The 12,854-nt window shown below is 39.5% G+C and overlaps 1 protein-coding gene across 1 annotated transcript in view; it reads left to right on the top strand.

The window, feature by feature from the left end:
- Positions 1–12,854, top strand: part of SIK2 (salt inducible kinase 2) — a gene marked incomplete at both ends in the record, with an annotated part of 126,773 nt that overhangs the window by 89,999 nt on the left and 23,920 nt on the right. Inside the window, 3 exons of the mRNA XM_079708818.1 lie at positions 9,343–9,467; positions 9,905–10,028; positions 12,360–12,580. Of these exons, the coding sequence (XP_079564944.1) occupies positions 9,343–9,467; positions 9,905–10,028; positions 12,360–12,580 (470 nt within the window). The remainder of the gene's footprint in view (positions 1–9,342; positions 9,468–9,904; positions 10,029–12,359; positions 12,581–12,854) is intronic.

Genomic DNA, 12,854 nt, shown 5'->3' with positions numbered 1-12,854 from the left:
CTGCGCTGGGTCTTAGTTTCAGCATGCAGACTTCTCAGTTGCAGCACGCAGACTTCTCAGTTGCGGGATGCAGACTCTTAGTTGCGACATGAGGGCTCCTTAGTTGTGGCATGTGAACTCTTAGTTGTGGCATACATGCGGGTTCTAGTTCCCCGACCAGGGATCAAACCCAGGCCCCCTGCATTGGGAACACGGAGTCTTACCCACTGGACCACCAGGGAAGTCCCAAATAAATTGTTAATTCAGGTTCCTGGCACCATGTAAACACTCATAAAAGGTAGCTATTATTTGTATTCAGTGTATAATTGATTCCATTTGAAAAGTTTGATAGCCATATAACCCCCCCCACCATGTCTTTTCTTTTTAATTACCAAGGTTTAAAGCCTTATTAATACAAGTCTCAGAGGTACAAGAAAAGTTTATCATTTATATTCTAAATTTTCTCTGCTTGATGTAAATTATTTTTTTTTTCCTTAGAGGGACCTTCAGTGTAATTAGTAATGAGAAATAAGCCTGATTAATCTGACCTGTGCATCACAAGTCACTTGTCTTTAGCCCAGGAGGAATGCTTTCTTTCTGAATTGACCTATGATCTCTGAGTAGCCCATCATCTCTCATGATTGCTTCTAACAACCTTCTTGCTTATTAGAAGAACTTGAGACAGGGTTTCTGTATATATAATTCTAGTTTTGTGCCCTGGAACCGAAAAAGGGTGGGAGAGGCTGAACCAGGTTTTGTTAGTAAAATATTTATTAAAAGTCTTCCATTTGTTATCCTCCTGCCACTAGTATTATGTAAAATGTGCAAAGAGCTTTTGCATCAGCAAACACAATGAGACCTTGTCTTTATCCTTCAAGCCTACTTAGCACTAGCCGCACATTAAGCCTGGAATATGGAAGACAGCTCAGAGGGTTTTGTTTCCTTTTGTTTTGTGTCTCCCCTCTTCATCTCCCTCCTCCTCCCCACTCCATTTTGGGCTGAGGAAGAGCATTTACTTGCTTCTTAGCTCACTGAACTCTCTCATTGGACAAATAGATGTCTCACAGTGGTCAGCAGGATCACATTTCATCTCAACTGTGATGATTGTTCTTGTGTCCTCTTGTCAGGTAGAGAGGGAGTGACTGATGTTTGCAAGTAAACTGTGCAGCTGGCCTCTTGCTGGTGGGCAACAAGGTATGCAGTGACGTCAGCGTTGGCTGATTGGTATTCAGTTTGTGCAGTGGGTCAGCTCCGTCTCCACACTCTACCTTTCATTTGTCCGCTTTCATTTCCTCATAATTGTCTTCTTCGTTCCTATTATAATAACTACAAAAGATGTGTAACTCTTCAGCAAGGCTGGATATCTGAATTCTACTGGTAATTTTAGAAACAAGGATAAATTTAACCCTAAAACCATCTGCTTCTCTGTAGGAGGATTTTTAAAATTATAAATTAGACATTATAACACACTGCTGGAGATTAAAAATTGCCTTGGTTGTGTTGATTCCTAGAAATCATTTACTTTCTCTTAGCTTGAAGACTGATTTTCAATGTTTTGTTTGCTTTTTTCCTTTTTAAAATAATGACTTAAATTGTTTACCTAACGACTTCTATTTAGTCTTTGTTATTTAAATATTAAATCTTGAAAGTATTTAGTAATTATAATTATTTTGCAACAATAAACAGCGACAAACTGTTTAACATCTATATCTTTTTCACAACCTCCGTTTCATTCTTTATTTCCCGGCTACTGGAAGAGTGGTCTGGGGACCAGCATGAGCATCACTTTGGATGTCTGTTAGAAATGCAGACTCTCAAGCCCACCCCTAGGCCTACTGAATCAGAATCTGCATTTTAGCGGGTTCCCCAGGTGATTTGTATGCATGCTAATGTTTGATCTATTTCACTGGACAGTGTTCACTAATGTGCTTTGTCCCCATCAGACAGTAATCAGCTTATTTACTCTGTGTAAGGCCCTGTTATTCCTAAAACATTAGCCCTTTGCTAATGACGTTGGGGCACTGATAATTTATGTAATTGAGTGACGACAGTAATAATAATTGGTTTTTGTTATCAGGAAGATTCAGGTCAGTCACTTTCAAAATATAAAGCAGAAAACAATAATAGCAGTTCTAATACTGTTTTCAAATATATCCATGGTCTGTTACTAGTTAGATAAGAGGTGATTAGAAGACAGCTTTTAAGGCCAAGTTGATTTCCATGAGTCAGTCAACACTAATTAACCTGTTCTGTGGTTAGAGACTCTACCCCAAACACTCTCTTCTGTCAACATTTTAGGCCACACAGAGACAAGCTGAGAAAATATGGATATATCAAGAAATCTCAAAACTAACGTTAAAGTAAAACCTTGGAGTACATGCCTTAGCATTGTAGGGATAGGAACATAAATCATCTTCACATGAAAAGGACAAGATGTGTCTATTTTAACACATTCTTAAAATCAATATAGATTTCTAAAATGAATGTAGGTGTATATTTGACATTTACTTTGCAAACATCTTAATTATTCCCATTCATTTATTAAGGATGCTTTTAACATAATATTCAATATTGTAGAGATGAGAAAGCCCTCACTTGTCGACTTCTGCTAGCAGAGGGATAAATTAGAAAATCTCTCATCTCTATATAATGTAAAGGATTTTTCCTGGGTTTATAACAGCCTTATCTCCAATTTTAAGTTGGATTAAACTTCTCTGACTATGAGGCCTTACAACAAAAAAAATAAAAACAACTTCTCTGACTAGTGACGTTCTTAGAACATCTGTGGTATAGTAAAAAAAAAAAAGAACACCTGGCTTGGAGTTCAAAGGCCCTGTATTTGAATACTGGCTAAGCTACTTGCAGATGTAGATATTTGGGCAATTCAGTTAACTACTTTCAGCTTCAGTTTCCCCCTTTGTAAGGTAAGGACATTCATACCTCACAGGGCTGTCATCATGATTAAATGAGATAATATATACAAAAATACCAAGTGTGTAATGCCTAGTCCAAAGTAGGCAAGACATAAATGGTTTTTGGATTTGATTATAACTCATACACCATGTTGAAGGACTAGTTGTCATTTTGTTTCAAAAACTTCTTATGATTTCATATCTTAAAATTGTGAAGCTAAGAGGTTCTTTGAGAAAGATTTGTCTTTTCCCTACTGTGCTCAAGAAATGTTGAAAATCTTGATTGATCTGACAAATTCAAGGTATATTATGAGTGAGAGTTCAAGCAATTACTCCCACCAATTACTCCCATACAAATGACAAATTACCACAGAGGAAAAAAACTTCTTTATACCTTCAAAATTTTGTCAGAGTTGTTTAGTCAATCATGTATGAACAAAAATAGTATCAAAATAATGCTAGTCTGAACCCTGAATTGGAGTGAGAAGTATCAGTATGAATTCATGGGTTATTGTTTTTTCTTAATACATATACATATAGACAGGCACAAAAACAAATTGTGTGTGTGTGTGTGTGTGTGTGTGTGTGTGTGTATACACTGATAAGCATTCATACGTATATTTCCTCTGTTTGATGACAGGGCCTAGACTCAGTGACAGCCCAGTTGCAGTGAGTACATTTAGGTCTTAGTCTTGGTTTCTAAATACTATTCCTCTGTAAAAGGAATCAGGGCTCCTTGGAAAAGCAGTTGATTCCTGGGATGGGGCAGGAAAGTACAAGATGAGCCTGGAACATCCTCTGGTACCAAGAGATAAGGAAATACTTAAAATAAAATGAAATTTTAAAAGGATGGGGGCATGTTGAAATGGTACAGGAGCCAACCTGAATTAGCTCCTAGTGGCCAAAGGTGGAACTATTTAAGCATCAAAATAAATAACAGTAGTATTGAATTATAACCCAAAGAATAAAATAAATACTTATGATGAATATAATATGACGGTATTGTAAAAAATAAATAGTTTAATGAATACATAAATAAGAGGGGAAGAAGGGTCAACTCTTGAAGAATTGTAATTAATAACTGTAGAAGGCATGAGGGAAATGAAAGCTCACCGTTAGAACACCACAGTAATCGTTGCTGCAATCAAGATCTGCCAACGAATGCTAAATTAACGGGTAAAAGTTTAAGGAGAAACAGGGTATATATAGACTCAATATATCTTTAAAATATTTATTAATCTCAAGGGGAAAAATAGTAACTTTATAATGGGGTAACCCAGAAGACACCACCTTCATCCATAGATCAAGGTTAATTCCACCAATAATTAAGCCATAATACCTGCACCCCATCATATGATGCCCTGAGAAGAGCACTTCACCTCTGTGATGTTCTTCCCAAAAAGCAATCATTTTAATCTAATCATGAGAAAATATCCAGCAAGCCCAAACTGAGAGACAGTCTACAAAATACCTGACCAGCACTGGTCATGGTCAAGAAAGACAAGGAAAGACTGAGAAACTATTAGAAATTAGAGAAGACTAAGGAGTCATGACAACTAAGTGCATTGTGGAACCCTGCACTGAGAGAGGACATTAGAGAGAACACTGGCGAAATCTTAATGAAGTCCATGGTTTAATTAATAGTACTGAATCAGTGTTAATTTTTTTTTAATTAATTAAAAAAAATTTTTTTAACTGTGTTGCATCTTCGTTGCTGTGCACAGGCTTTCTCTAGTTGTGGCGAGCGGGGGCTACTCTTCGGGGCTACTCTTCGTTGTGGTGCATGTGCTTCTCATTGCGGTGGCTTATCTTGTTGCAGAGCAAGGGCTCTAGGTGCGTGTGGACTTCAGTAGTTGTGGTGCGCAGGCTCAGTAGCTTGGCTTGTGGGCTCTAGAGCGTGGACTCAGTAGTTGTGGCGCACGGGCTTAGTTGCTCCGAGGCATGTGGGATCTTCCCAGACCAGGGCTTGAACCCGTGTCCCCTGCATTGGCAGGCGGATTCTTAACCACTGCGCCACCAAGGAAGCCCAGTGTTACTTTCTTAGTTTTGATAATTTTACTAATAGAGTTATGTAAAATGTTAACATTAGGGGAGGAAGTTGGATGAAGGGCATAGGGAATTCTCCTCACTTTATTGTTGCAACTCTTCTGTAAAACTATTTGGAAATTAAAAGTTGAAAACATCAAAGTGAATCCAACATAGCATGGCATACATTCTATGACAGAGAAACAGGAAGCAAAAAAGTGTCTGAGGGACATAGCAGCCATCATTGGAGGTATTAACTTGTAGATCAGAACATTTGAGAAGACATTAAACTAGACATTAAACTTTCCTTTCCAGCAAAGCCAGGCTGGTTCTGGGTCTGGCATAGAGAGGAATGCCCATGTGACTGTTTTCATAATGCTTTTCAAAAGTCAGGTGATAATGTGGGGTCTTTGATTACTCTCTGTTGTTATGAGACTATCTTCTGTGTTTGCACAGTGGTTGACACATGTATGCACTCAGATGTTTAATGAAGGAAGCAATGAATTTGGTTGGTGTGATGAAACATTAAATAACCATTCCACATGAATAAACAGTGATAAGAAAGAAATCCTGGGACTTCCCTTGTAGTCCAGTGGCTAAGACTCCACATTCCCAATGCAGGGGGCCTGGGTTTGATCCCTGGTCAGGGAACTAGATCCCACATGCTGCAACTAAGAGTTCGCATGCCACAACTAAAGATCCTGGATGTGGCAACTAAGACCTGGAGCAGCCAAATAAATAATAAATAAAAATTTTTAAAAACATTAAAGAAAAAAATCCTGCATAGCTCTGCTGTTTTCATATTCCATCCCTCTTGCTCGCCCCTCATTTCACTATATGCTTTTAGGCAGAAAGCTGCAGACTGTGAATGAAGCAAATTGCCCAGATTCCTGTGAAGAAATAAAAAGGCTTTTATTTTTAACTGTTTTCCCATTGCCACTTCTTAAACCTGATAATTATTAACCTGCTCAGAAATAGCTACATATCACTGTACCAGAGAAAGGCATAAAGGTGATTAACAGCGAGAGCTCTGTAGTCAGACTTGGTAAGTCTGCAATTTAGTATAACCTCTAGCAAGGTACTTAACTTTCTACCCTCACTTTCTCCTAAAATAAGGATACCTCATGGCGTTACTAAGAAGAAATTATCTTAGGAGAGCTTAGTTCAGCTTCTGACACTTTTTTTTTTTTTTTTTGCGGTACGCGGGCCTCTCACTGCTGCGGCCTCTCCCGTTGCGGAGCACAGGCTCCGGACGCGCAGGCTCAGCGGCCATGGCTCACGGGCCCAGCTGCTCCGCGGCATGTGGGATCTTCCCGGACCAGGGCACGATCCCATGTCCCCTGCATTGGCAGGCGGACTCTCAACCACTGCACCACCAGGGAAGCCCCTTCTGACACTTTTAAAAGAGACGATGACAACATATTCATTCAGCAAACCTTTATTGAACAGCTGCTGTGTGCTGACAGCGTACTAAGTTCTAGGGGTACAGACATATATCACTTCCCCCTTCTCTACTCTCAAGGAGTTTAGTCTGATAGAGAAGACAGATAAGTAAAACAAGAAGAAGAATTGCTATTCTTCTCTTCTGTTGAGTAGCTTACTCAGTGGCTACTGTTTATTGAGCACTTGCTTTGTTTCAATAGCATGCCTAGATCATTATTATGTTATCTACTTATGATGTAAGTGTACTTATCCACATATACTCACTTATTGTGAGTATATGTTACTCATAATAACTTTGTGAAGTGTAGACATTGTCCCCATTTTGCAAATGAGGAAACCAAGCCTCTGAGAAATTAAGTAATTTGCCCGAGATCACACAGCTAAGAGGAAAACCCAAGATTTGCCTGACTCCAAAGCTTTCCTTAACCCATACATCAGATGATTACAAATAAAATATTTAAGTGCTTTGACAGGGTTATAGAAGACATCTACATTAATGCTATTATAATAATTTTAATGAACCTGATTTTCTTTCGGTGCTTCTTTTAATGTTCCTACAGACTCAAGTTCCTGTTTTCTTCAGTTACCTCCAGGAAATAGAAGTAACATCTGTTTAGTACCCTTTTTCTTCTAAGTTAACAGGATGCTTTCTTTGTCCCAGATGTGTACAGCCAAGGTTGAGACTAGGCTACTACAGGCACCATGGTGCTTTCCTAGTTTTTGCTCTCTTCCTGCCTATGAAGTGTCCAGTGAGAGAGCCTAGGGGAGTAAGGAGTCCAGGCTGCCTTCCTGACAGACCTGTGTCCCAGTCGCTCTTTGAGTTCGTTCTACAAGAGTCGGGGGAGGTTCAGAATGAAGGAGTTCTGGAATGGCTCTATGAGACGTTAAAACGTTCCAGTGCTATTTAGAGAGTATTCTCAACTTACATGTGCTAAAACTCATCCTGTGATTACGGTTTAAAGTACAGCAATTATTGGACCTATTTCATGATCTCCAGACACACTTCCCAGAGCTTCTTGGGCTTTTCTGTGTGAGTGAAAGTAACATTTTCCTCTTTAAATGCTATTTGAACATCTAGTCCTTGGATCGTTTGACAGTATAGTCTTTCTAGAAAATTGGAAACACCTATCAATATGGACACATGGGTTGTGATGTGATGTGAGTGGTTAGTCCTACAGGTGGAATTGAGAAGGTAAGACCTCCCTGACCGTCGTTTTGGAAAGCTGAGCGTAGGACTGGGCTGCAGTTACGTTGTGGAGGGAGGTGTTCTCGGCGCCTCATACTCCTGGGTGCGAAGGACAGGCCACAGCTGTGTTCCACCAGATGCACCATCTCTTTCCCCACATGCACCATCTTTTCTCTTGTGAACCCTTAAGCTTCTCCACACTGTCTTTACCCTTCCTGTGTATTTTCTCAGGACCCTTTTCTCTGAAAGGCAAGTAATTGGTAACGATGGCTTTGGGAGCTGACACTTCACATCTGTGCTCCAGGCATTTTACATTCTTAAGTCTCACTTAATCCTCACAGCATCCTATCTGGGTAGGTGGATTACCCCCACACTTATAGATACAGAAAATAAGGTTCAGGAAAATTAAATAATTTACGTAGGGGCCTTGAGGCTAGAAAGTGGCAAAACTAGACATCAGCTGTAGGTCTCCATAACTTCATAGATCGAACTCTGCCGTGAGGCTGTGATGTTGGGGATCATGACTGTTTCTGTTACTACTGCTTGTGTCAGGGAGCTAAGAGAATGCCTCCCGTAAGGTACGGAAGTGCACCATAGTCTCAGGGTGTGAGTGGAGTGTGAGTTTGTGTTAACTCACTGGATCCCCATAACAGCCTGCTGACTACGATGTTTCAGTGTTACAGCTGGGGAGACTGAGGCTCACAAAGACCGAACGCATGTCACACAGCCAGTCAGTCTGGCACCGGAGACTTGTTCCAGTCCCCTTGGGGCACCACCGAAAGCTCACTCTCCATGCAGTGCATACACCAGCCAGAGTAGAGCCAGTTCCCATCACTGAGGTGTATCCCTCAGCCAGGAGTCTGTTGCAGCATGAGACATTTTGGCTCTAACTTACAAAACAACAGGAATTTGTTCCTTCACTAAGACCATGTGACTATGTGAAGGCTTAGCAAAAGAGCACAAGCTTGCATTTATACCAGATCTCACTGCATTTGTCTTCCGCTGTAACTTTCATGCATGTTGAAGGCATCTGAGTACAGTGTTTCCAGAGGGCATGCTGTTTATCAAAGCTGCAGATTCAGTGTGACTAATATCACACTGGGAAGGCCATTAACTATTTTGAAGTATAATGCCACCGCATTCCATAAATGAGTAAACAGGTGATATTGGTGATAGGTGGCCTGTGGCTGGGCCACATAGCCATTGCATGTTAATGAGCTATTCAGATGAGTATCTGCCTAATTCAGGATGTGCAGGCCAACACTTAGAGAGTTGTTACTTAGGAAACACTGTCCTCAGTTGCCTTAAAAGGTTATTTATCTTGCTAGTCTGGGGCTGTGAAAGCAGCCAGTCCCTTGGTTGTGTTTAGGTAAATATCTTAGGGTTTTACTCATTTGTTTCTTTTTTTATAAACCATATAAGCTCAAGAGCTCTTAATCATGGAGTAATTGAAATTCTAAGATTATCAAATTCAAGTTGATTGTCCATATCAGTGGATTTTTCTTTCAGCCTTAAAAATACAACAGATAAAGTCTTTTTCCAGCCTCTCTCGCTCATTCTCTTTGAGAAGAAAACTTCATTCATTAACACATTCATTCAACAAATATTTACTGAATACTTAATATTTGCTATTCATTGTGCTAAGTGCTAAGGAAACATCATAAGATACATGCCATCGCATTCTCACAGAGTGAATAGTAGTGATATTGTTAATATAGCATATTATAAAATTATTATGAGAAATTCAGTATAGTTTGAGAGCACAGATGAAAGTAACATTTATTTCCATCCCAATAGATTTCGGTTTTGGAAATTTCTTTAAAAGTGGTGAACTGCTGGCAACATGGTGTGGCAGCCCCCCTTATGCAGCCCCAGAAGTCTTTGAAGGGCAGCAGTATGAAGGACCACAGCTGGATATTTGGGTATTTCTTTGCTTTGCTGTGTTAAATGCATCTATAATGACAATACTTGGTACTCTGGCCCATCTCGGAATCTCTCGGCACCTAACACATAGTCAGTAGTTCATACTTTCCCTGTCCACTGGACTATAATTAGTCAGAGCATCTTGAATTAGATTCTAGGAAAGAATTTCTAGGGAAAGATGTTATCATCCTAATACCAGCAATGATTTAAAGTTTAGTAATCAAAATGATTTAATTTAATTCTTTTGGTATTTATCATAGGATGCTTTATTGCACTGGTCAGCATTTCAGATTTTTTTTTTTAATTCTGAGAAAATAGTAAACTCAAACAGGAATTTTTCAGTCCATATGATTTTAAGAGCCCTGAGGATATTTAGGAAAACAAAGAGTGTTTGAAGTTCTCAGTAGAAAAGAGACTGCATTGTTTTCTTCCCTAGAGCATGGGAGTTGTTCTCTACGTCCTTGTCTGTGGAGCTCTACCTTTTGATGGACCGACTCTTCCAATTTTGAGGCAGAGAGTGTTAGAAGGAAGATTCCGGATTCCGTATTTCATGTCAGAAGGTAACAACCTGTTTATCTTAAAATTATGCTTTACAGAATTTGTTCTGCAAATGAGTGCCTAAACAAAGGCTTCTCTTTTTCTAAGTTTGGGTGCCAAATAAAGTAACTGAGTCACTTTAAAAGCCGTAGAAATAAGCAACCCCTTCCACGTAGGTGAGAGAAATTCTAACATTCCTACTCATAACTGGAAACAGAAAGTTTCCCAGATTAAGAACAGCAAGTGTTCCCATTTGCCCTTCTCTATAAATGTCCCAGGTTTATTTATATTTTATATATATATTTATTGGAGTATAAATGCTTTACAATGTTGTGTTAGTTTCTGCTGTATGACAAAGTGACTCAGTTATACATATACATATGTTCCCATATCTCTTCCCTCTTGCGTCGGCCTCCCTCCCACCCTCCCTGTCCCACCCCTCTAGGTCATCACAAAGCACCCAGCTGATCTCCCTGTGCTATGCGGCTGCTTCCTGCTAGCCATCCATTTCACATTTGGTAGTGTCGATGTGTCAGTGCTACTTTCTCACTTCGTCCCAGCTTACCCTTCCCCCTGGTGTCCTCAGTTCCATTCTCTAGTAGGTCTGCATCTTTATTCCTGCCCTGCCACTAGGTTCATCAGTACCGTTTTTTTAGATTCCATATATGTGTATTAGCATACGGTATTTGTTTTTCTCTTTCTGACTTATTTCACTCTGTATGACAGACTCTAGGTCCATCCACCTCATTACAAATGACTCAATTTCGTTCCTTTTTATGGCTGAGTAATATTCCATTGTATATATGTACCACATCTTCTTTATCCATTCATCTGTCAACAGACATTTAGGTTGCTTCCATGTCCTGGCTATTGTAAATAGTGCTGCAGTGAATATTGTGGTATATGTATCTTTCTGAATTACGGTTTTCTCAGGTTATATACCTAGTAGTGGAATTGCTGGGTGATATGGTAGTTCTATTTTTAGTTTTTCAAGGAACCTCCATACTGTTCTCCATAGTGGCTGTACCAATTCACATTCCCACCAGCAGTGCAAGAGGGTTCCCTTTTCTCCACACCCTCTCCAGCATTTATTGTTTGTAGATTTTTTGATGGCCATTCTGACCGGTGTGAGGTGATACCTCATCTTTTCCAACCACAACGCTAGGAGACTAGATATCAATTACAGGAAAAAAACTAAAAAATACAAACACATGGAGGCTAAACAATACGCTACTAAACAACCAGGTTTATTTTAGACTTAGAGAAGCATTTTGTAGATACAGATTCACAACCATTTCACTCTAAGTATGAAATGGATTTTCCCACATCTATTGGTGGGAAGTTACAAAATTAAATTTTTTAATTAAATTTAAAAACAACTAGCAAAACTATTGAATTAAGATGAAGTGCCATAATCCCTTCCAGTCTTGTATTGGGTTGCTGCATGGGCAGCAGTTAAATTTACTCAGTTTAGATTTTAGATTTTATCCTTAACTTGCTTGTTCCTGGTAACAGAAGTAATGTTCTAGTAGTTAAGAGGATAGATTTTGGAGCCAGCCACCTGGTTTTCATCCTGAGTCCACCACTTACTGGCAGTCTGGCCTTGGCAAGTTTTATCTCTGTGCTTCAGTTTCCTCAGTCTATAAAATGGAAATAACAATAGTTTCTAACAGGGGTATTGTGGGGATTAATTAAATTCAGCTCTGTAAAGCTCTTAGCATGGTGCCTAGAACATAGCAAGTGATAAAAGGCTAGTTTGTGTGGGGGTAGTAAAGAATATGATGTCAGCTCAGAGAATAAGCTAGTGCCCAGGGTTGCAGCAGTGCAGTTTACTTAGTGTCATCAGAAGTGACTAGTGTTTCATGTACATTTTTCTCAGTTGCACTGATACGGAGAATAGCAACAGTCCCTTGGAGAGCTCCGGCCTCACTTAATAGCCTTAGTGTATCAGCCTCAGAAGTGACTGTAAGGAACCGTTTATTATTTGCTTTTTCTAGGAAGAAGGCTTGTTTTTTTCTTTAGTGGAAATCTAAGTCTACGTCTAGATATTGTAAGTTGAGAAATTCAGTAAAAAGGTTCATTAAGTACAGAATTGGATAGACCTGCACCCTCCTGTTTTTTCTTAAGTATTCATTCACAGTGATGGTTAATTTTATGTGCCAGCATTCATCATGTGAACTTGACAAATACAAGTAGCCTTCAGGTATTCATTTATTCATTTGACCTTCTGCTTTCCCGTGGGTACTGTGGAGGATACAAAGATTAACACCATTGTACAAAGTCACATGAGTCAAGTCAATACCCCAAAGTGCAAGGTGATTTACGTGACTTTTGTAACATTGTGTTTTCTGTAGATTGTGAGCACCTTATTCGAAGGATGTTGGTCCTAGACCCGTCCAAACGTCTAACCATAGCTCAAATCAAGGAGCATAAGTGGATGCTCGTAGAAGTTCCTGTACAGAGACCTGTTCTCTATCCACAAGGGCAAGAAAATGAGCCATCCATTGGGGAGTTTAATGAACAGGTTCTGCGATTGATGCACGGCCTTGGAATAGATCAACAGAAAACCATTGAGGTAAAGTGGTCAGAGATTCGACTAAAGAAATTTTAGGACTCTGTTGTACTTAGTAACTTGAAATTTCATGCTCATACCTGTCATCCTGGTCTTTTAGCCATCCCAGTACCTAAGCCTGCTGTTCAGTGTTCCCTGAAGATTTCATCACACTGTATTTATGTTTGCTTTTAATCAATATAAAAATTCCTCCCTTTGCCCCAACTGCCAAAAAAATTCAAAAGGAAGTGTTTATATAGGATTGAGAAAAGACAAAGCTGGAAGCTTAGCAAATACA

Source organism: Hyperoodon ampullatus, assembly GCF_949752795.1.
Source record: "Hyperoodon ampullatus genome assembly, chromosome: 7".
In the NCBI taxonomy this organism is placed as follows: Eukaryota; Metazoa; Chordata; class Mammalia; order Artiodactyla; family Ziphiidae; genus Hyperoodon; species Hyperoodon ampullatus.
The sequence above is the reverse complement of the archived record's forward strand: the minus strand, read 5'-3'. Positions and strand labels throughout refer to the sequence as shown.